Here is a 22,206-nt window from a genome sequence, read left to right as displayed (position 1 = left end):
ACATATAAGAAGGATTTTGAATTCCTTTAGTTCAAGGAATTTGAAGGACTTCATGCTCAATTCTAATTCCATTGTCAACCAAACACATGAAGATTGGAATTTAAATTCAAATTTCATCAAATTCTATGAACCAAACATCTTAAGATATGGAATTCAGATTCCAATTCTTTTAAATTCCATTGAATTCCTACGAAACAAACACCTCCTTAGATTTAGTCATGTTTATCGCTTAGTTTACTTTCAAAATATATGCTTATATGCTCTGAGTTTGCTTATCGGATTGTATAAATAGTGACACTAAGGGGGCGTTTGGTTCACGAAATGATTTGGAATTGGAAGTGGAATTTATATAGGAATTAGAATTTGAAGGAATTGGATTTGGAATTTAAACATTCTAATTGGAATTGGAATCTCAATTCCATTTTTGTTGTGTTTGGTTGTCAAATGAATTGGAATCCATCACCCTGGCACCCACAACCACTAGTTCGGGTCGAAACGGTACGCGTCAAAACGGTTCGATTCAAAACGGTACGGGTCGAAATGGTTCGATTCGAAACGGTTTGGGTCAAAACAGTACTGGTTGAAACGGTACGGGTCGAAACGGTTCCCGTCGAAATGGTACGGGTCGAAAAGGTTCGATTCGAAACGGTTCGCGTCGAAACGGTATGGGTCGAAACGGTATGGGTTGAAACCGTTCGTGTCGGAACGGTACGAGTCGAAACCGTTCGCGTCGAAACTGTACGGGTCGAAACGGTTCGGATTGAAACCGGTATGGGTCGAAACGGTACGGGTTGAAACGGTGCAGGTCGAAACAGTCGAAGATTCCAAAGAATTTACTTTAATTCCTTCACATATAGGAAGGATTTTGAATTCCTTTAGTTAAAGGAATTTGAAGGAATTCTTGCCTAATTCCAATTCCAATTCCATTGTCAACCAAACACATAACCAAACACATGAAGATTGGAATTGAGATTCCAATTCCATCAAATTCTTTGAACCAAACATCTTAAGAGATGGAATTCAAATTCCAATTATCCATTGAATTCATGCGAACCAAACGCCCCTAATATGATTATCATGTTGTATTAATTGTGACACTAATAAGTTAATCCGATTGCATTGTGCTCGTTATTTTCAAAATTCGATTCGGATTCGAAAAATTCGAAATTCGACTTGATTCGAATTCGATTATCGAGGTTCAAATTCGAGTTGATTCGTGCTTGAGTCCAGTAATCGAATACGAATTTATTATTTTCAATTCGATTCGATTTGAAATTCAAATTCAAATTATCTATAACTTTTTAATATATATACACACACGCATATGACTTCTAAATTTGGGCCAAAGTATGAATTACATCCTCAAGTGATAAGTTCATAACATCACCAAAACTAATGAAAAATAGCTCACACTACTTATTTCTGAATATTTACCTGACTTATATTGTTACGAGTACCCAACCTATCTTGTAAATTTTGGTCTTTTAACATATTGATAGTTAACTAATTTTGCAAATTATTATTTTATGTTAAATATAATTTGTTTGTAGTAGTTTTAAAAAATGAAAGTAAATTAATTTATTGTTTAGGGTGAATTTGAATTAAAACGAATTTATTCGAATTTGGTTTGAATTCGAGTTTCAAATACAAATCGAATACGAATTCAGGTAAAAAAAATAAAAATTTGATTCGATTAATTCGAAAATTCATTATCCAATTCGATGAACACCCTACTCACTAAGAGCATGAGCAATAAGGGTGTTTTTGTTATATGTTTACCTAAACTTTTTAAAATATTTTAAAAATTCTAATACTTATAAATTTTAAAATGATATATGCAATTGTTTTGGTAGATATCTAGCCATAACCAACTCTAAAAAAATTATTTAATTAATAAAACAATAATTACATTTCAAAAATAAATATAATTTGAAGAGTTAATTGCCCGGATGGTCCCTGTGGTTTCATGTTTTTTCACGTTTAGTCCCCACCTTTTGGAAATAGCAGGTATGCTCCTTATGGTTTGTCATTTTGTTACTCCGATAGTCCCCTGACATTTACTCTGGGGACTATCCGAGTAACAAAATGACAAACCATAGGGAGCATACCTGCTATTTCCAAACTAACTCACATCTACTCAGGGACTATCCGAGTAACAAAATAACAAACCATAGGGAGCATACCTGCTATTTTCAAAAGTTGGGGACTAAACGTGAAAAAACGTAAAACCACAGGGACCATCCGGGCAATTAACTCTAATTTGAAAGGTAACTACACTAATTTTTGATAATTTGAATTTCAAATCATTAACTTGAAATGAAAGTATTCAAAATTCATAATCAAGACAACCATATAAGTTCTTTGTTTATGTGTTTTTGACATGATTTCTTGACATTTATCATCTTTCGTATCTCTGAATAACTTTATTTTAATAATACAAATGGTTTGTTTATATAACACTACGTTATCACCCGGGATTGCTTCCCGGGCTCGAGAATTTAATTTTAAATAATCGCAAGTATATAATCAAAATAAACTTAAATAATATGACGTATTAGATAAGTTAATGAAAAATGGATACCTTGCTCTGGACCATTCTATGAGTATAGAAGTGCTGCGAATTCGTGTTGTGGATTTTGCATAAAAGAAACAACATCAATTTAATTATTATGGTTTGTTGTTCAAAACAGAAGGATCAATCTAAAAGTTAACCATTTGTTTGATGCTGCAGGCTGTTATAAAAACTAATGCATGCATGAAATTTGAAATAATTAACACAAAAGCGAATTTAAAAAGTAGTTGGTATGACCGAATAGTCAGAGTAATCAAATTCAGATGAATAGATGTTAACAAGTAGCACTATAAAACACAGTGTTGACTGTGATCTTTCAAAATGAAAATATTAGATAACTTTAGTTAGTCAAACTCTGGAGAGTTACACTTGTAATATTCATGATGTTCAACTTACAAGAACCACACCTTACTTGTAATATTCATGATGTTCAATTAACAAAATATGTGCTTCTATCTTTGCGGTGAGCTCGAAGCTTCTATGGCAAGTGCCCAACGAAGGGTGGACAAGACTCGTCACAATCTGCCTTCGACACCTGCACTCAAGACCATCAAATATAAACATCAAATAAAACAAAGTTGTTGTAAGTCCATTGACCTGTTGCCCACATTTCCAAGACTTGACAATTTCAAATTTTGTGATGCCTCATGGGGGCAAATCCAAATTTTGTGATGATAAATGGATCGATCTTGTGGATCAGTGGTTCAGGATTTTCACATGTTAAATCACATAAGTAGATCATATATTGTAGATCAATATTTGACATGAGTTGACAAAGCAATTATAGTATGTATATCATTTAACTTCATGCTCATTGTTGAATACTTACAGAAAGCATACTTTGCAAAGAATTCCAGAGACTTGGAAGAGGCTTGCCATGGACTACTTCACACTCGGATTCCACAAGAAGATTCTAATGTCTCACCTCCTCGGAGGGAAATTCACATCCGAATCTAATTATTAACTAGCTTTTCTTCTTCTAATTTTTACTATATTTTAAACTAAACATAGTGCTCACATAATATATATTTACTATTTTGTTTTTAGCTTTCGGATATCCGATAATCTGATTATCCGAAATTTTTAGAATTCATATCAGAATACGAATCAGAAAAATCGGATATCCGAAATTTCGAATACAGATTTTCGGATATTTCGGATTTTATTTCAGATTCAGATTTTTCCACATTTAGAAGTAGTGTATATGAAAAAGTATAAGTAAACACTTGTCACACCCCGACCGCGTAAAACAACAAACCGCGGCGGAAACGTCGGGGAGTGGGGCGACATAATTATTGTTTCAACAACCATGGTAATTAAAGTTATGTATTATTGAATAAATAGTTTACATTGTCTTTGAGTTCAAACTAAAATAACATAATTAACTGTCTTTTAAGTCACTAAGGCACAAGTCCGCCTAAGTGAAGCACAATCAACATCATGCATTTGCACCTGAAACACATGTAAAAATAGGTACGTCAGCATAAAAATGCCTGTGAGATACATAGGTTTTGTTTATGCAGGATTCATGACTTGTAGTAAAAAGATGTGTTTAACAAAAATGTAGTCATGAACCTTGTAAAATGTTTTCCTTTATAAAATCATATGAAAATCGATATGAAAATCAAAGGATAATAAAAGGACAATGCATGGTTAAATGAATAACCAAGTAAAAGTGATTTTGTATAAAATGTGAAATTTGTAAAATAATGTCGTGTTCTTGTAAAAATGTTTCATGATCTTGTCGAAGTGTTTAGATAACGCAACAATGTATAATACAATAAAAGCACTGATATATAGGAGGTACCAATGGCGTATCCACCATGCTTTTATCATATAACACATAGCCCCGTTACATAAGTCACTTATCAATAAACAACCAAGATGTATTGTTCAATGTCAAAATGTTTATGTGTAAACCATGTTCAAAGTCATGTGAGAAATGTATCATGTATAACCAAATGAAATGCATACCAAGTAGAAAGTATCTACTCAAACTATGTGATAATGTCAATGTGAAAACAAATGTCATGTATGGTGAATAACTAGTAATTACTCAACCCCATAGGGAAATGTATAAAACAAAGTGTTTGAATAAATCTAAGTTTAAATCAAATGTTATGTTTTGCAGAAAATAATGCTTTATGATTACAAACATTTATGCAGTAATGTTAATCACATACATTCAAGCCTTGCGACTGTGGTGACAAACCCTTAAACAAATTAAAGGTTTATCTAAATTATGTATATCGGATTCTGTCATTCCCAACTTCCGAACAAACCTAGGAAGTCGGAACGGGATTTGTCAAGTCCTATGGTACCACTACATACTACCAAGCGGCGTGATCAATGTTAATGAATGTATTATTGTCCCGATTGAACATACCAAATGTCATAACCAATGTAGCATGTGAAAACCATGTACTAGGTATGCTAAGTAAACATGCCTAGTAGAATTGATCATGTAAAACAATGTGCTAGCATGCTCAGTAAACATACATAGTAGAAATGTTATGTAAAACGATGTGTCCATATGCTAAGTAAACATATGCAACAAATGTGTAATAAATCAATGTGCTAGCATGCTTAACATACATAGCAAAACATAATTGAAAGCATGTACTAGATATGTACTAATTGAAACTAGCATGTTTATGTCATAAAAGCATGAAAAGCACGAAAGTAACACGTATGTACATGTGTATCACCCCAAAGTATTTGAAAGTGGTAAAAAAGGGGAACTATGTACTCACTTGGGATTGCTTATTAGTCTTGAGAATAAGACCAATTCAAGCTCCAAGGATCACGGAATCAACAAGGCACCTAGTATGGGTAACTATGTTAATAATCGGATCCTAAATCGGGAGATAGGATAGAATGATGTTCTATAAATCAAAATTGAACTCATATGGTATGATTTAATAGAGCTAACATTCTGATTTGAAAGTCTACCTAAGTGCTTTTGACCCGTTTCGACACATTATGGTAATATAAGCTACTATGATGCGTCGTTTGCGTAAAACTATGGTCGGATGGTTAATTATGTACTATGTCAAGTCTCACATGCCCAATTATCCCTAAACATGTTACTAAATCAGATTATATGTCAAAAATATGTTCACATATGTAAAATACGGATTTATGCTTCAAAAGGGCGTTTTGGTCATTTCCTATGGGCATATAAGCTAACTAACAAATGACTAACCAATCCTATGTGATCATAAGGTATAACCTCAAAGGTTATTCCCTATGCAACTATGATCACTAAACATGCTTGGTCGGATCCTAATGATCGACCAAACGGGTCGGGTTCAAAAGTCTAAGCGGTTGTTTAGACCGCTTAACTTACGACCCTAAACAAGCACTAAACTAATAGTGACGAGTTAAACATGTCAAAACATGTTTAACTAACTTAGAAAACTGATTTGGTATCAAAACAAAGTGTTTTGATACCTAAAAGTAGTTCCGTTGCAAAATGCGTGCTAAAACGCATTTTGACCGAAACTTTGACTCGTCACTACGCCTAGTTAACGTGGTAATCAGTAGACATAATCGCTAAGGATTATAACCATCGTGATTACAATTACGTTGCAAAGTTCAAACGAACTTTGCGTTGAACATTGACTGGTCAAAGCTGAAAGTCAAACAGTGTTTGACTTTTACGCTAGCAAAGCGATAAAAGAACGAAGGAAGCTTACAAAGGGTCCTTGCTAGGGAGAACTTGATCTTAAAATCTCAGGTATGAAGTATTACAACTTCAACTTAGAGAAATCAGATCAAGGGTGAATGAAACAATGAAATGGCCATGCTATTTATAGTTGTTGCAAGTTCACAAGATCAAGACATGTGTTTGTGTAACTTCCAAGCAATAATCACAGCCATACAAGTGTTAAGAGCAGATTAGAAGCCTTGGAGAGGTGTTAACTTGGTTAACACACAATAAATTTACAATAACAGCCCCTGAATTTGCAAACAGTTGCTGAAAAATGATTTTCTGGTGCTGGGCATTTTTAGGCGGCCCGCGTAAGAAACAGACTGGGCTTACATGGCCCGTGTAAGATCTGCAGTTCAACAACAGTTTCAGCATATTACAGTTCAGGTCCCTACACTTTCATAAGCCCATTTCAAGCACTTTTAACCCCCGTTAAGCCATTTTCAAGGCTCTACAAGGTCATTAAAGTTTAGAGGACACAAAATATGCTCAGAAACTCTCGGATGTCGGTTCATTTGGTCGTACGGTCACGTTATTCGTCAAATTACGACGAAACTCGAACGAACGTGAAAACGATCCAAATTAAGCGACGAATGGTATTTTTGCATGCCGATCACTAAAATAAAAATATTTTAGGGTGTACAAAAATTTTGGATGCCCAGATGCGGTCAGAACGTAAGATATGCGCGTAAATGCAAACTTACGCCGTTTTTGACACTTTTAGTCCCTGTAAGATCAAATAAGCATGTTTTCGCACACCGAACCTATCAAAGCTTATTTCTAAGCTATGTTTAGGTTATATATGGTATGTTTAGCTTATGATCAAGTTCCGGACTGTACGTTGCCTTCCGAAACGGTAGACTTTTGCAAGTTGACGCAAATAGTCCCTGTAAGCGAATAAACTTGTTTTTGCCATACCAAACCATTTAAAACTTATTTCTAAGTTATGTAAAGGTTATTTAAGATATGTTAAGCTTAGTTGCTGTTCCGGAGTGTTTGTCGCGTTAAACTGATTACGTTTACGCATCAGTTTGCGTATAACTTTCCAGAAAGCGATATAGAGTTCAAAATCAATCAAAAACCAAAACGTACAAAATATCAAACATAAATAACAAACATTGGGATCAAAACACATTGTTTTATTGATATTGAGTTGTTCAGAGTTTGTACAATGATTACACAAGCACAGATGTCACAACACTTGCTACTGAAACGAAATTTAAAAATATAACTAAAAATGATGGATAATTACAAAATCAAATGTTATTAATAAATAATATAAATTCAATCCATATAAAAACATTTATTAAAAGATAGATTAGGATAAAAAATAAAGTCTCTTAAAAATAAGAAATTATAAGAAAGGTATCAAACGATCCTTGATTAACCTCATTTAAGCAGCATTGGAACCGTCTCATCGAACTCTACTCTACAATATGAGATTTTAGGTTTTCACTTTTGGATTATAGCTTGTATATTTTGGAAATTTTGTTTATATTATTGTGTCTTTTAATTTAACATTGTATTTTTTCTATATTTGTGTCATTATGTCTTTTTTACGACTCATCGTGTCTTTTTTCCTCATCATTGTGTTACATTTTTCGGTATTGTGTTATATTTTTTTTGGCATTGTGTTATATTTTGCGATGCATTGTGTGTTTGTACACTTTTTAGATTTAGCAGATTTTGTAGGATAACTTAACCCATTAAAATATTATTGCATTTGGTAGGTATATAGCTTATGTAAACATTAAGAATTATAACTTTATATACACGGTATCAAAAACACGTCTAGAATTATGAATTCGCATAAATAAGTTAATATCTTTATCTTTATTATACTAATAAATAAAAATGAAGTACACTTGGCTGGTTTTCAGTCTCTTTCTTTGATTATTGTCACTTTTTAGCTATCTTTTTTTTTTTTTTGTCACGTGTCACTTTCCTAGCCATTCTCAATTTCTCACTAAAAATTAGATTTATTTATATAAGTTAATACTTGTAGTAATCTAGGAGATCACCAAATTAGTTTCTAAATTTATTGATATAATTTAATAGCTTTCACTAATCTAGGAGATCACCGCCTTAGTTTTCAAATTTTATCCAAAAAGTTTTTTTTTTTTTTAACAGCAAATTTGGATTACTGACGGACCACTGGAGTATTATCGTGCCACCAGCGGAACCACCCGATCATATCCATCTCCACTAGGCATAATGCCTATACACCAATTCAGGAGGAAACCCAATAAATATGGGAAAACCCCCCTTGTGGGAATCGAACCCAGAACCTATTGGTCCCAAAGACTTATCCTACTCCCAAGATAACACTAGGCTATAAAGCCATGGTTTATCCAAAAAGTTTTAATTCAAAATTTACATATCTAACATCATATTGAATATCATCAATAAAGATCAAAATATTTTGCATTCCTAACAGACTATTTTGTTTTATCTTTTAATCCTTCAGTTTTTCATGCAAAATCTATATTTTTTAAAGAAGTTTCCATTAAGGTTATAATCTTCATTATAAAAATAACTTACTTCATCTAATGAAACTATGATTGGCATTTTTGGGTATTATATGAATGACTAACTTCAAATAGTTGATAGTAAAAGGATTTATTTAGCTATGAAATTTGGTATTAACTTTAAAAATTAAAAGTAACGTTTGAGGTGGTGATTCTTTGTGCCTACAACAATCTTCATTTTTTTCTAGATAGGTTTTCAGCTGTGAATATTTGGTATTTTGACTTCGGAAAGTTAAACTTTTATTTAAGGTAATATGTGTCTACAAAAATCTTGATATTCTAAAAGAACTATTGAATAATATAATTAATAATGATACATTGTTTCATGATGTATTGGGACAACCAGTTTTACACGTCATCAGTTATATGTGGCACTATTCAAAGTTTAAAGTAGAGACAGCTTGAAACTATCATTCTTAGATAAGATGGTAAATTTGTCAATTAAAAATCAAATACTTTATACAAAGAATTTTTTTTAAGATATATGGATTATAAGCGTAACTTTCCGTTATTATATACAATATGTAATTTCAGTTATAAAAATATTTATAGACATGCATTATATATTGTACATTGTTTAACTAGTGTAGTACAAAAAAATATTTAGAGAGTTATGAAATACTTTAACATGTTTAGTTTATAAGTATTAATTCTAACTAGTCTTAAGCCCCCCGCGTTGCGGAGCAGAGGGCATAAAATCATGCTAAGTAGCAACAAAACGACAATTAAAATCTGCAAAAATGATACACGAATTTCTAACAGCAAGTGACTCACGTAACATAAAACGTAGACACGGTCGAATTTATATCGACACGTACTAGAAATTCGAGGGGGTCAAAGTAATATTGTATATAGTTTTTAGAAAGGAGGTGACGTGACAAAAATTCAGGTTGTACCAGTTCAGTTCGTTATTGTATCGATGCATGGTATAGAAACCACAAAAGAAAACTAAAAAATAAAGTCGTTATATGACCAAATGATATATACATGTTTCTGGTTCATTGTAGATACTCAATTATGCACAACGAAAAGGTATTATCTTTGACCCGACCCAATTCCTGAAAAAGTTTACATCGAAACATAAACCAACTTGAATTTATACCGACACGACGAAATTTACATCTAAACATAGACTAACTGAAAACGTACACAAAAATTAACATGAAAACATATTATATCTGACCCGACTTATTTCCCAAAAAAAATTACGTCGAAACGTAAAACAACTTGAATTTATAGGGACACATACATTATAATAAGCAACAAAAACGCGAGGGATAAAAGTGACATTTTATAATTTTTAAAAAAGTTTAGAAACTAAATTTCAATGGTGAAAAGTAAAGGGGGGTAATATAGAAAAGAAAAAAAAAGTATACAAGAGGACAAATAAAAAAGCTAAGTTACTTTTTCTCATAATGTTATGAATTAATAATATATATTAATATATAATTAGTCTTAAGCCCCCCGCATTGCGCGACAGGGGGCGTAAACCATACTACTCGTGTTTGGGGGGTGGGGGGTGGGGGGGGGGGTTTGCGGAGGCGTAAACTTGAACGATAACCAAAATCGAGAAAAAAGTGTAAAACAAAAACACAAAATTTTAACACAAAGCGACTCACGTGACCTAAAACGTAGTCGCCGTAGAATTTATACCAACAACTTTGTTATAGTTTAGAAGTTATGTGCTAACTTTATTAAAGTTTAGGGGTAGAAAAGTAAAGCGGTTAAATAAAGTAATAAAAAAAATAGAATGATTAAACTATAGGGGCTACAAATAAAAATTTACAATCAAAATCAAATTAGACCAAAAGACAAAATTGTTACTACTCATTGTGTGTGTATATATATATATATATATAGAAACGGGATAAGGAGAAAACGCTCAAAAGTGTGAGAACGGTGAGAACGCTTCCTGGCCTAACACGTGTCACGCGACATAGAGAAGGGCGGAGGGACTTTTTTGTCCTTTCATATTTCTTTTTTTAAACGCGTGTCAAATCCCGTTTCCATTTTTTTGGCGTTTAATAAATACGCCGCGTTTTATTGTTTGTAGATCAGGATCATAGTTAATATTTTGGCGTTTTAATTATGTTTTAGCGTTTTTATTGTTTTTTAAATAAGGATGTATGTCTATGATGTAAAAAACATCAGTAATTTTCTTAATGTTTATTATATCAAGTAGGATACAGGTCTATAAATTGACAGACAATTATGGCGTTTTGAAAAGATAAATAAATTCAGTTTTCCATGTAATGGCTTTTAATATAATAAATGTTTGGCAATAATGTTACCGTCTCTTCATTTTACTGTTTAGCAATTACTGTTTCGTTCAATTTCATCGGTGAATTAGTGTTGATTTTTCAGTAATACCTTGTTTGGCGTTTTTGGCGTTTTATAGCAACATCGTGCTTTGCTACCATCCGTTCTCTCAGTTTTCACACTATCAGTCATTTTGGTGTTTTTGGCGTTTTATATTAAATTTTTTAGTAGAGAATTAGATAATAAAATCAGAGAATTAGATAACAAACAATAAAAACTGAAAAAAAAATTATAATCGAATTTCTCTTCCAAATCTTCACTGTCATCAGCCTCTTCTACTTTAACCTTTTTGGCGTTTTGAACCTGTTTTGAATACCTTATGTAGATCTTTTTTTCCTACATAACGCATGTCTTCATTAAGGGGTAAAAGTCTTTTTTTCTTCGTTTTTTCATGAAAATTTGTCCATCTCATTCAGCAAAATCTTATAGATATACCCACCTCAGAGTAGAATCCATTCAGTGAAACTTCATTCAGAACAATACTCAATAAAGAAGAAATGACGTTCTGCATCTGTGGCTTTTTTAAGTATCTTTTTTGGCGTTTTAAAGTGAACGATTTGTTGGAAAGATGGCGTTTATTTTTTTGGTGGTGTGATCAGTTGATTGTGCAGAGATGTCTCTCTTATAGGATGTTTTTTGCGCGTAGTTTAGGCGGGATTTTTATTTATAATAAATGATATTAATAAAGTAGCCGTCTTTTCAGTTACTGTGTGTATTTTTTACTGATTTTGTTCAGGTTTTTATAAGTTTTTATGGTCTTAGACATTCCATCTTCCAAGTTTGGCGTTTTTAATGGCTTTAAGTAGTTTTTGGCGTTTGTTTCCATTTTTTGCTTTTAATAATTCTTCTCTAAATTACTTTCATTATGGCGTTTCCAGTAATTATGACTTTTGGCGTTTTATTAATATAATTTTATTTTTTTATTCTAAGTTGAAAAATACATAACAAACAACAGAAAAAGAAAATTAAAATAGAAACAATTCATCTTTCAAATCTTCACTGTCGTCAGTCTCTTTCTTCTTTGAAACATGTTCACTGGCGGTTTGGCTTTGTCATGCTTTTGTTTTTTTGGCCGTTTGGAAAGACAATATGACATGAGTTTTTTGTTTGAATATGTATCTTCAAACCACTCATCAGTGTCATTCGTCTAATTCATGCCATTATAATATTCATTAATAACAAAACACAAAAACTGACATAAGTCTGACCCAATATCTTTTTCTTGAAGTTTTGTCCATCTCATTCAGCAAAATGTTATTTGAGTCGTAGCACCTCAGGATAGAATGCATTTTTTGAAACTTCGCGTAGAACAATATTGAATATACAAGAAACGATTTTTGGCATTTTTGACGTTTTTCTGAGGAAATAGTGTATCTAAAGAAAAGTCCATTTTTTGGAAATTTTTGATATTTGAGAGATTTGGCGTTTTCTAAGATGATTGGTATATAGTAAAATATGGCGTTTTTGAGTAGGTGTGTTTGATGTTTTGGATTTTTTGGCGTTGTAAGATGAATGTTATATAGTAGAAATATGGCGTTTTCAGGTTGGGGGAGGTGTGTTCTTATGTATGAGAATGTTTTGTTTATATAGGGATGCTTTTTGGCCAGTAATGACGTTTTATTCATTAGTTGGCGTTTTGGTATAGAAGTTTAAAGACCTTTTTACCCTTAATGAAGCGCGTCGACTCAATAGAATTCGTGTTATTTACGAAAACGCCACCGCGCCAATCTAGTCCATAGATTGTTTTGATCGGACGATCGATAAGCGTTCTCACCGTTCTCATACTTTTCATCGTTTTCTCTAAATCCTGACCCTATATATACATATATATATATATATATATACATAGGGGATGGTTCAAATGAAAACCACTTTTATTGTGAAAACTCGAAAACTAACTAAAAAAAGCCTAAAAAACACACAAAATTTTTTTTTTCAATTTTTTTTTATAAAAATCGCTAGTTTTTATATATAAAAAAAAACTTTTTTCAAAAAAAAAAAAAAAAATTTTGTGTAGTGCACATGTGTAATAATACACATGTGTAGTACACATACATATGTGCAGTATTACACATGTGCACTACACAAAATTTTTTTTTTATATTAAAAAACCTGCGAAATTTTGATTGCAAAAAAAAAAAAAAAATTAAAAAAAAATTTTTTTTGTATGTTTTTTTGGCTTTTTTTAATTAGTTTTCGAGTTTTCACAATAACTAGTGGTTTTCATTTGAACCTTCCCCTATATACATATATATATATATATATGAGAATTATAGAGAGAAAACTCACTTAAGTTCAGAAAAATTAAGAAAACCTTATGTAACAAACTTTTTTTCTAAAAAAATTAGGGAATGTAAGTTACATGTTATCGAACGTTTTGTAACAAAAAAGAGCGCCGAAGGGATTTTTTTTATAACTTTATTTAAAATTAAGTGTTTTTATATATATGCTAAAAACTAGATTTTTAATTTGTTTTATAAAAAGATTCCCTTGACACTTTTTTTTTGTTACAAAACGTTCTATAACATGTAAGTTACATTCCCTATTTTTTTAGAAAAAAAAAAATACTGCATAAGGTTTTCTTGAGTTTTCTTAACTCAAGTGGGCTTTCTTTCTATCTCTCCTCTAAATATATAATTATTATTTTTAATTAATTGTTTTATTTAGTTTCACTTAATATACTAACATGTAGAGTAAATTACATGTATAATCCTGTTATAAGTCAATTCTTAACTTCTGATATATCATGCATTTAACTCGTCTATAAGTGAAAAGTTCTTTCTTTCAAAAAAAAAAAAAAAAAAAAAGAAAACCCAGATAGTTTTTGTGGTTTGCTTCGTTTTTATCTATAGTCCCTATATTTCTAAAGTTATACCTATAATCCTCAACTTTTGCACATTCGTTCTCGGATAGTCCCTAAAACGGATGGGTGTTTGTTTTATTAGTTAAGTGTGTGTGTGAAATGACCTAAATATCTTTACTGTTAAATTAATAACTAAAAAGTTAAAAGAATATAATTAATATTTAAATTTTATGTGGGACCCACCATCCACCCCACACACATCATCTTCCCGACTCTAAACCACCCAGCATCTTTCACCACCCCCACCACCATCTACCCGCCCCCGCTTCATCGTAACCACCACTTCAATCCACCTCCACTGTAACGCTCCGCATTTTTGTACTTTCTTATTTTAACAAGTCAAGTTGTACTTTCCATTTTTAGACACTCGTACTCTCGTTGTAATCTATTTCATCTCAATTTGTAGTCCGAGACTAGTGATCATAATGAAAACGAAGTTATTTTTAATCATATTCATGTATTCATGTTAGACTTGTGTGCAGCTGAAATCAAATTCACGTTTGAACGATATATTATCCAAGGATTTTTTATTCTTTATTAATCGATACTTGATACTCGTTAAACTAAGTAAAACTCATAAAATGATGAAATTCGGATCCTAACCTTTGAAACCTCAGAATTTTTTTGCGAAATAAATAATCGTTGAAAGATTTTATCCTTAATTTAATTCGTTTATAAATATGGTTATTTATTTTGTTTATTGGTTTAATTAATTAAATTAATTAATTTTACAATTTAAAAGTTTTATTCTTTTTATTCTTAGAAAAATAATCTAGTTAGTTTTGTTAGAGTTCAAAGTTAGTTTGAAGTAATATAAGTTAATCTAGTTAGTAAACCAAGTTAAATCTTTTTTTTTCTCTATTTAAACTTGTAATTAAGTTATTTCTTTCTTTAATTAATTAATTAATTTAAGGATTTATATATATATTAACCAAGTTAAACTAGTTAGTTTTGGTTAGTTAGTATAAGTTAACTAAATTATTTAACTTAACCAAGTTAATTAGATTTGTTAATTTAACTTTCCAAAAGTGAGGGGGTCATTGTGTAAATAATGAAACCTCAAAAGAAATAAAATCAACAAAAATGGGCAATGCCCAGAATCGAACCCGGGTCAACACGTCCAACAACCAACAACTTAACCGCTACACCACTGTCTTCACATCGGCCAAATAACCTATCCTCTAAGTTTTATATTAGCGATAATTTCGTTCCTTTTAAAAACTTGATGGCCGCCTACCTACTGTGCACGCGAAAAAGACAACCAATCATTTCCTTTTTCTGATCGCTGATTGTTCGGTGATCGCATTATCTTCCGCGTTTCCTTTTTCGGTGCAAATCATGAACTTGGACTCGATCTTAACACATATACAATCAATCATCAATTCATTTCCATACTTTACGAGACCTTCGAACACTATAAAACTGAACCCTTCAACCCGTAACAAGTGCACGATCTCTTTTCTCACACTCGGTAACAAACAACTAGAACCAAAGGAAACCCGCTGGAGTTCCTGCGACCGTTCGAAGAGAAAACCGTAAACCGCCGGAGATACGAGAACATCGTCGAAGGTGATCAGAGTTTACAATGGAACAAGACTCGACTTGTTCGGATAATCGCTCTTGTTCGTTCTCTTGGATTTTTCCAATCTTACTCGTACGTTACTTACAAGAAATCGCAACACAATCAATGTGAGTATACTCGATCCCATTTTTACTTTTAAACACTTTGGGTGCAACATGTATTCTATACAAAAACATGCAACACTTGAAACTTATTATATTCACACTCTATCCACATTTAAACATGAAACATTTTGCTGCTTGTTAATCTCATATGCTATGCAATTTGAACGTGTTAATCTCAATGCCCTTGAGCCTTGGGGTATTGTTAAGTTGATCGTATTGAACAAGTTGATTGTATTGAACAAGTTGATCGTATTGAACAAGTTGAACATGTTAACCTCCCGCCAGTCTATTGGGAAAGGCAAAGTATAACTTGGATCATGTTATTCGTGTTGGATATGAGCATTTTAAACTTTTATTCTACTTTATGCTATGTATTAAACTTGTATACTCGCCAACTTTTTTGATGTTATTTTAATACATGTTGCAGGTTGATAGACGAAGTGATTAAGAAACAAGCTAGGATGAACTTAGAAACTCATCTTAGAAATAAACAAAGCTTTGATTATGTTGAAACAATTTTGATTATGTTTGAACCTTGTATGATATTTTAGAATCTTTATGAAATTTGATTTAAATTGTATTGTCACAATAGTGTTATGATGCTTTTGGGCGATTTGTTCGTCTCATCCCAATGTTTCCGCCCTTGGTTGGGGTGTGACGGATTGGTACCAGAGCCATAACTATAGGGAATTAGGAAAAGTAGGAATGCTTTTACCTAGTCTATAGTTTAGGAGCTTATCCTTATGTGTTGTTTAAGACTACTTTCCTTCTATCTTATTTGCTTCTCTCTATTCTCTTTGGTCTTTTGACATACATGCCTTTCCTAAGGCTAACACAATACACACTTGGAGGCTTTGAAGACACTCTTATAACACAGTCGAAATGACTCATCAAAATAGGGGTGACTCCCACATTTGGTGGTGACTTTCATTCAACCATACTTTGAATTTTTGCATGAAATTTACCCTCAAGTTAGGGGTGATATCCAAATCTTGAAGGGAATTTCCATTTCATATTCTAGTGGACCCTTATCTTTTGATAAGTACCAACCACGTTAGGGTACGATGTTATCAAGTTAGAGGTGAAACTTGAATCTTGTTAACTAGTCCCACTCTTCGATTTTCATTCTCGCCAAAGTTTCGATTTTCCCAATCGTAGTAACTGGAAGGACAAATATCGTTAGTCGCACCTCGATGAGAGTATTTGTCTATTAGGCCAAAGCACGTTTCCTTAATTTGAAAAGGACTTCGATTTACTTTGGAATAGTCTTATGTTACGTTCCGTGACAATCTACGTTTTTACGTTATCTCTCTTTTATGCTATCTCAATTTTAATGTGTTTTTGTTTGAACGTTACTTTCATTTCAAGCTTTAAGACACGTTACACATTATCTTCGCAATCTAAAACAATAAATAATCTCTGGTGAACAAAATAAATTTACGATGCTTTCATTATCTATGTTATACTACGTGAAATTCATGATTATGCTATGTGAAACTAATTGAACATTCTATATGCCATGGAGGAGTATATGCTATGTGAAACTAATTGAACCTCGTATATGTTGTGTGAAACTATATGCTATGTGAAGCATTCATGAAAACAATTTTCCTAATCAAAACATTATTGTCACGCCCCGATTTCCGGTGGGCCCGGATGTGCCATAAGGGCATTATCGTCATTTATCGGCATTATTTACGAAACTGAAGTTAAACTTAGTTTACAATCTGACTTAGTATCCAAAATAATCCTAATAATAATATCACATCAGTAGGTAGTTGAGTTTCATAACAAAATTATGTTTAAAACTCATTTTAGACTTAAAAGGGCATTTTAGTCCTTTTAAAAGCATAGTTTACGACCATATGCGTAAACTCAGTTTATGACCAGTTTATAAGCATCGAAATATGTTAAACATGTTAACATATCAGTACTTAAATCATTTGCAAGCTTATTTGTGTCTAAAACCTTATTTTTGCTAAAAAGGGCGTAAAGGTCAAAGTATGGCATAAATACAGAAACTTGCATAAAACTCAGATTCCTAGTCCGATCGTGTAATGTAACCTTATGGGGCTATACTACATTACATTACGATCACAACGGAACCTAAAATCAGTAGCATACTAGTCTAATTTGGTTTATAACCAAAAGTCAACGTAGAAGTTCAAACTACGCGACTTTCAGTTGCGAACCGACCCTAAAACGGGAATTGACGAGCCGAACATGTTTACACATGTTCTAATAATTATTACCGAGTTGTTTAAGTGTTAAAACATATTTTAGAACACTTATAAACTCATATCGCAATTATTTTAAAAATCTGACTCGTTGACTTTTAAATTATTATTACTTTGACTCGTCAATTGACCAAGTAAACGTGATTCTTAGGAGGTGCCCTTTTTAGGGATTAACACCTACCTAATTACGATTACGTAGCCATGTTCGTTGCGAACAATGGCTTGACCGTTTAAGGTGTAACTAAAAGTCAAAGCGTTATTATGATAACGCTTGACTTTTGGCTTAAAAGCCAATAAAACATAAACTAGTGGCTAGGAATACTTACAAAGGGTCCTAGCAATCTTTTCTACTAAAGATGTGCTCCCTTAAGGTCAGGAACCTCCAAAAAGTAGAATAGAATGAGAAAGAGGTGCAAATGAAATGGTTGAGGATGGCCTCTATTTATAGTTTTTGAGATGAACTAGGATGATTACAAGTGTCTTGTGTGTTCCCTAAGTATTATTAGGATTGTAACATGTGTATACTAGTTTTAAAAAACCATCAAATAGGCCATGGTTTCAAGTTTTGTGAGTATGGAGTGGTTTATGTGGTGAATAAGGAAGAAGAAGGACACCTGCACATACATTCTGCCCAGATGACCTCGTCGCGTCGCGCGACCGTGTGAGGGGGAGGGCGTTGCGCAGCGCGACCCCTCAGGGTTTCAGCAATCAAGTTTTAAAACTTGACATTTTGGCCCCTTAACCTTATAACTTTCAATTCTGACATATTAAGCCGCTCTAAGCCACTTCAAGTTCGGTTTTAGGTGATCGAGGAAATATAACAAACACCGTTAGGCTTCGGGTTCGTTAAAAGATCACCTGTAGACACTAGTTTCTCTTGTTGACGATTTTAACCCTTTTAACGCACGAAGTTGTGTGTAATATCGTTTAACGACACTAAAGCCTTACATAATCCATATAAGACATTTTCAAGGGTATACCCGAGCATTACGACGCTCAGGTTCGTTAAAATGTCATTCAAAGGTAAGAATTAACATATTGACACTTTTAACCATTCTAACGCACAAACTTGTGCGTTTTATTATTTAACGGCATTAAAGCCCTAAACGGCCATCATAGGCATTTCCGAGAGTATGAACGAATATTAAGGAGTCCTCGGTTCGTTTAAAGGTCACTCAGAGGTAAGAATTAACATGTTGACACTTTTAACCCTTCGATGCACAATTATTGAATTATACTGCAAACGGTTTCGTTTATCCAACAAGTGGCTTATTAAAAGAATACGAATACCGTATAAGGTCACTGAGAGGCTTAGTTTAAGCATGTTGACACTTTTAGTCCTTGCATACTCACAGTTTTCATTGTTTGACAATAATAGTCCCTCCTAGTCAATGTTTGACTTAATTAGGATTAGGGACACGTGTCAACACATAAATGGACACGATTTTACGAGGTGTTACAATTATGATCAAAGTCTCATCTATTCTTTGTTTTGAATCTCTAGATGTCGTCATCTCAGAAAGGTAGATTTAAAATTTTATTAAATTTACAATCGGTGGAGCTTTTAACTAGCTCCAGATTTTAAAACAAATTTCTAATAAATAAAACATTTACGAGAAACAGATACGTAAAGATATGTCTTGAACTACTTCTGCTGTAGCAGATTGGAAGGCTCAAACATTGCCTTTCTGGCCATCAGTGGCCTTGTTCCTTCTGTCAGTCGTCCTCTTTGGGCAGCGGGTCTTTATATGCCCTTTCTCGCCACAACCCTTGGTGTGCTCATGGAAACATTTTCCAAAGTGTTGCTTCCCGCAGGTTTTACATTTAGGTTTTGCTTCATTCGGCTTGGACTGGTTACAATTCGAACCAGTCTTACCCTTTTTGAAATCCTTATTTGGGGTATCATCACGCTTTCGCTTATGATCCTCCTCGGATTTCATCGCCCTTGCTCTTATTTCATCTTCAGTGAGAGAAAGAGCCAGATCCACAACGGATCTATAAGTAGTAGGTTTGGAGGATTTAACCATCCCCTTGATTTCTGGAGCGAGTCCTCCAATAAACCACGCAATGCGCTTAGACTCAGGGGTAATTAAGTATGGCACGAGTCTTGATAAGGAGTTGTATTCAGACAAACAGGCTCGACACTTGAGGCCTTTCATGGTTAGCTTTAGAAAGTCAGTTTCAACTTTCTCCACCTCGTGAGGTGGGCAATAAGTCTCGCGAATTAATTCCACGAATTTTGACCAACTCAGGCTGTACATTTCAACCTTGCCAGTCGATTGGATTAGTGCCTTCCACCAAGTCAAAGCATCCTCCTTGAAGGATTGGGACGCGAATTTAACAGTGTCCTTTGCGGCATAACCGCTTATATCAACAACGGTTTCTATTTCATCCAGCCACTTTAGAGCATCAATTGCTCCAATCTCTCCCGTAAAGTCACGGGGTTTACAAGAAACAAAGTATTTACAGGTACACCCCTTCTTAGAATCATGAAACTCAGTTTTCTTGATACTCTGCTCACTTTTAGTTGAGGAGCAATGAGTCTTTTCAGTCTTATGAGTATTTGATCGGGGTCTAGTAACGGAGTTCTCTTTCTGTACTGATGGCTCTGGCCCTTTAAATGTGGCCATATATCCAGCCAGGGCTTTACCGACTTCATCGGCAACTATAGATCAAAGACGATTCTCTTCGTCATTACGGTTATGGTGTTCTAAATCATCACCATCGTTTTTCTTATTAGCTTTGCCAGTACTCAGGCTCGCCATGGGTTTATCTGAAGGATAATAAAGCCATCAGTAATACTTTGAGAATAAAATAGCAAATTTAAATTATTTGGATTAGATCTTACAGATCTATATGTATATATATATCAATTTTACTAGCCTTTCTTACCATAATTGGTAATGGACTTAGCCGTATAACTCGTCGGCTTGTCACAGGGGATATTTAAATATAGCACATTAGCTTGTCACAAAGGACATTTAAATATAGCACTTTGGCTTGTCACGAAGAACATTTAAATATAGCGCCTTGGCTTTGTCACGAAGGACGTGAAAGATATGGCACAAGGGCCTGTCACAAAGGTTGTGAAAGATATAGCATAAGGCCTCGTCACTAACGACATTTAAGATATACATAAGCCGTGATCTCATTTGATCAAAGGCTTTAAGGTTTGAACATAGTTCATTACCTTTGAATAAGGGTCGTAGACCATAATTGTCGTCACAATTGACGATATAATATGGCCCGTAGGCAATTCATTTGACATCACTAAGGATGTTAAATTATTGGTCATCACACAGATGATATCAGTCATGATCGCACTTGATCACATAGACTGCGAAACTTGAGCATAACTTTCCGCTTTGGACAGGGAACCTTAATGGTCACAACTGTCATTGTCTCAAATGGACGATTGAAGGGGTAAGGTCCCAAAAACCTCATATCAAGTACTTGGGACCATACCACAACCTCGTCATTTAACCCTCTTTAGAACTTGCGTGGCCGTGTACTGGTCCTACAAAGAGTTTAGAAGAAAAACAGCAGGCATCACCTGCGCGCTAAAAGGAAATGCATAAATCCTTGCACCACTTCTCCATAACAAAAGGATAAAAATCCCAGCAAATACTTCAGCTTAAATAATACCCAGACTTGGATATTATTTACTACATTAATACCACACGATAAGGAGTCACACCAGATTACGGCAATAATCTTCTAGAAGACTCAATCGTGCACCACCAGACGGTTATAACCGCCTGGGCCACGTGTCATCACCCTGTGCTCCCTAGAAATCACGATGATGGCATGGAATTGGAGAGAAACCTCCACTTGCCCACTTTCCACGTGGTATCTCCCCAGCCTTTGATTAAGATCGCGATCCGTGTGCTCTCACAATCCGATCAAGAGAATTAACTGAGGGAAAATAACCGCTTACGGAGTTAGCATCTTCTGTTAATATTTCAACAACGAGTTTTCCCGCCCAAATTCCCGGCTATAAATATGAGAATAATTCAGGTATGAACTTCAAGTTACACTCACTTCACCAATACTTCTTCTTCTTCTTCTTCATAAACACATACTTATTCTCACGCCGGAGTCGGGTCAAGGAGAGAACCCCCTTCTCCCCTTGACGAGGCTAACGGTGTTCTGTTTTGCAGTGTTCACCGGAGAAGAAGACCTGTCCCTTGGAATCAAATGAGAGAGAACCACCCTTTTATGCAGAACCTAACCCCCTGGATAATTTGATTCCGGTCATTTATCCAGTGTTTCTTCACTGGCGCCCACCG

At 33.8% G+C, this 22,206-nt stretch overlaps 1 protein-coding gene across 1 annotated transcript; it reads right to left on the bottom strand.

The window, feature by feature from the left end:
- Positions 1–19,590: 19,590 nt before the first annotated feature.
- LOC110876327 lies at positions 19,591–20,547 on the bottom strand. Its single transcript, XM_022124501.1, has one exon. The coding sequence runs from the start codon at positions 20,545–20,547 to the stop codon at positions 19,591–19,593; it is 957 nt and encodes a 318-aa protein (XP_021980193.1).
- Between the last annotated feature and the right edge of the window lie 1,659 nt (positions 20,548–22,206).

Source organism: Helianthus annuus, chromosome 9, assembly GCF_002127325.2.
Source record: "Helianthus annuus cultivar XRQ/B chromosome 9, HanXRQr2.0-SUNRISE, whole genome shotgun sequence".
Lineage (NCBI taxonomy): Eukaryota > Viridiplantae > Streptophyta > Magnoliopsida > Asterales > Asteraceae > Helianthus > Helianthus annuus.
Note: the sequence above shows the minus strand (reverse complement) of the source record. Positions and strands in the feature narration are given on the sequence as shown.

Bases quoted from the DNA above. Each gene is read 5' to 3' on its own strand.
- LOC110876327 (XM_022124501.1), bottom strand. From the start codon at position 20,547: ATGGCCACATTTAAAGGGCCAGAGCCATCAGTACAGAAAGAGAACTCC.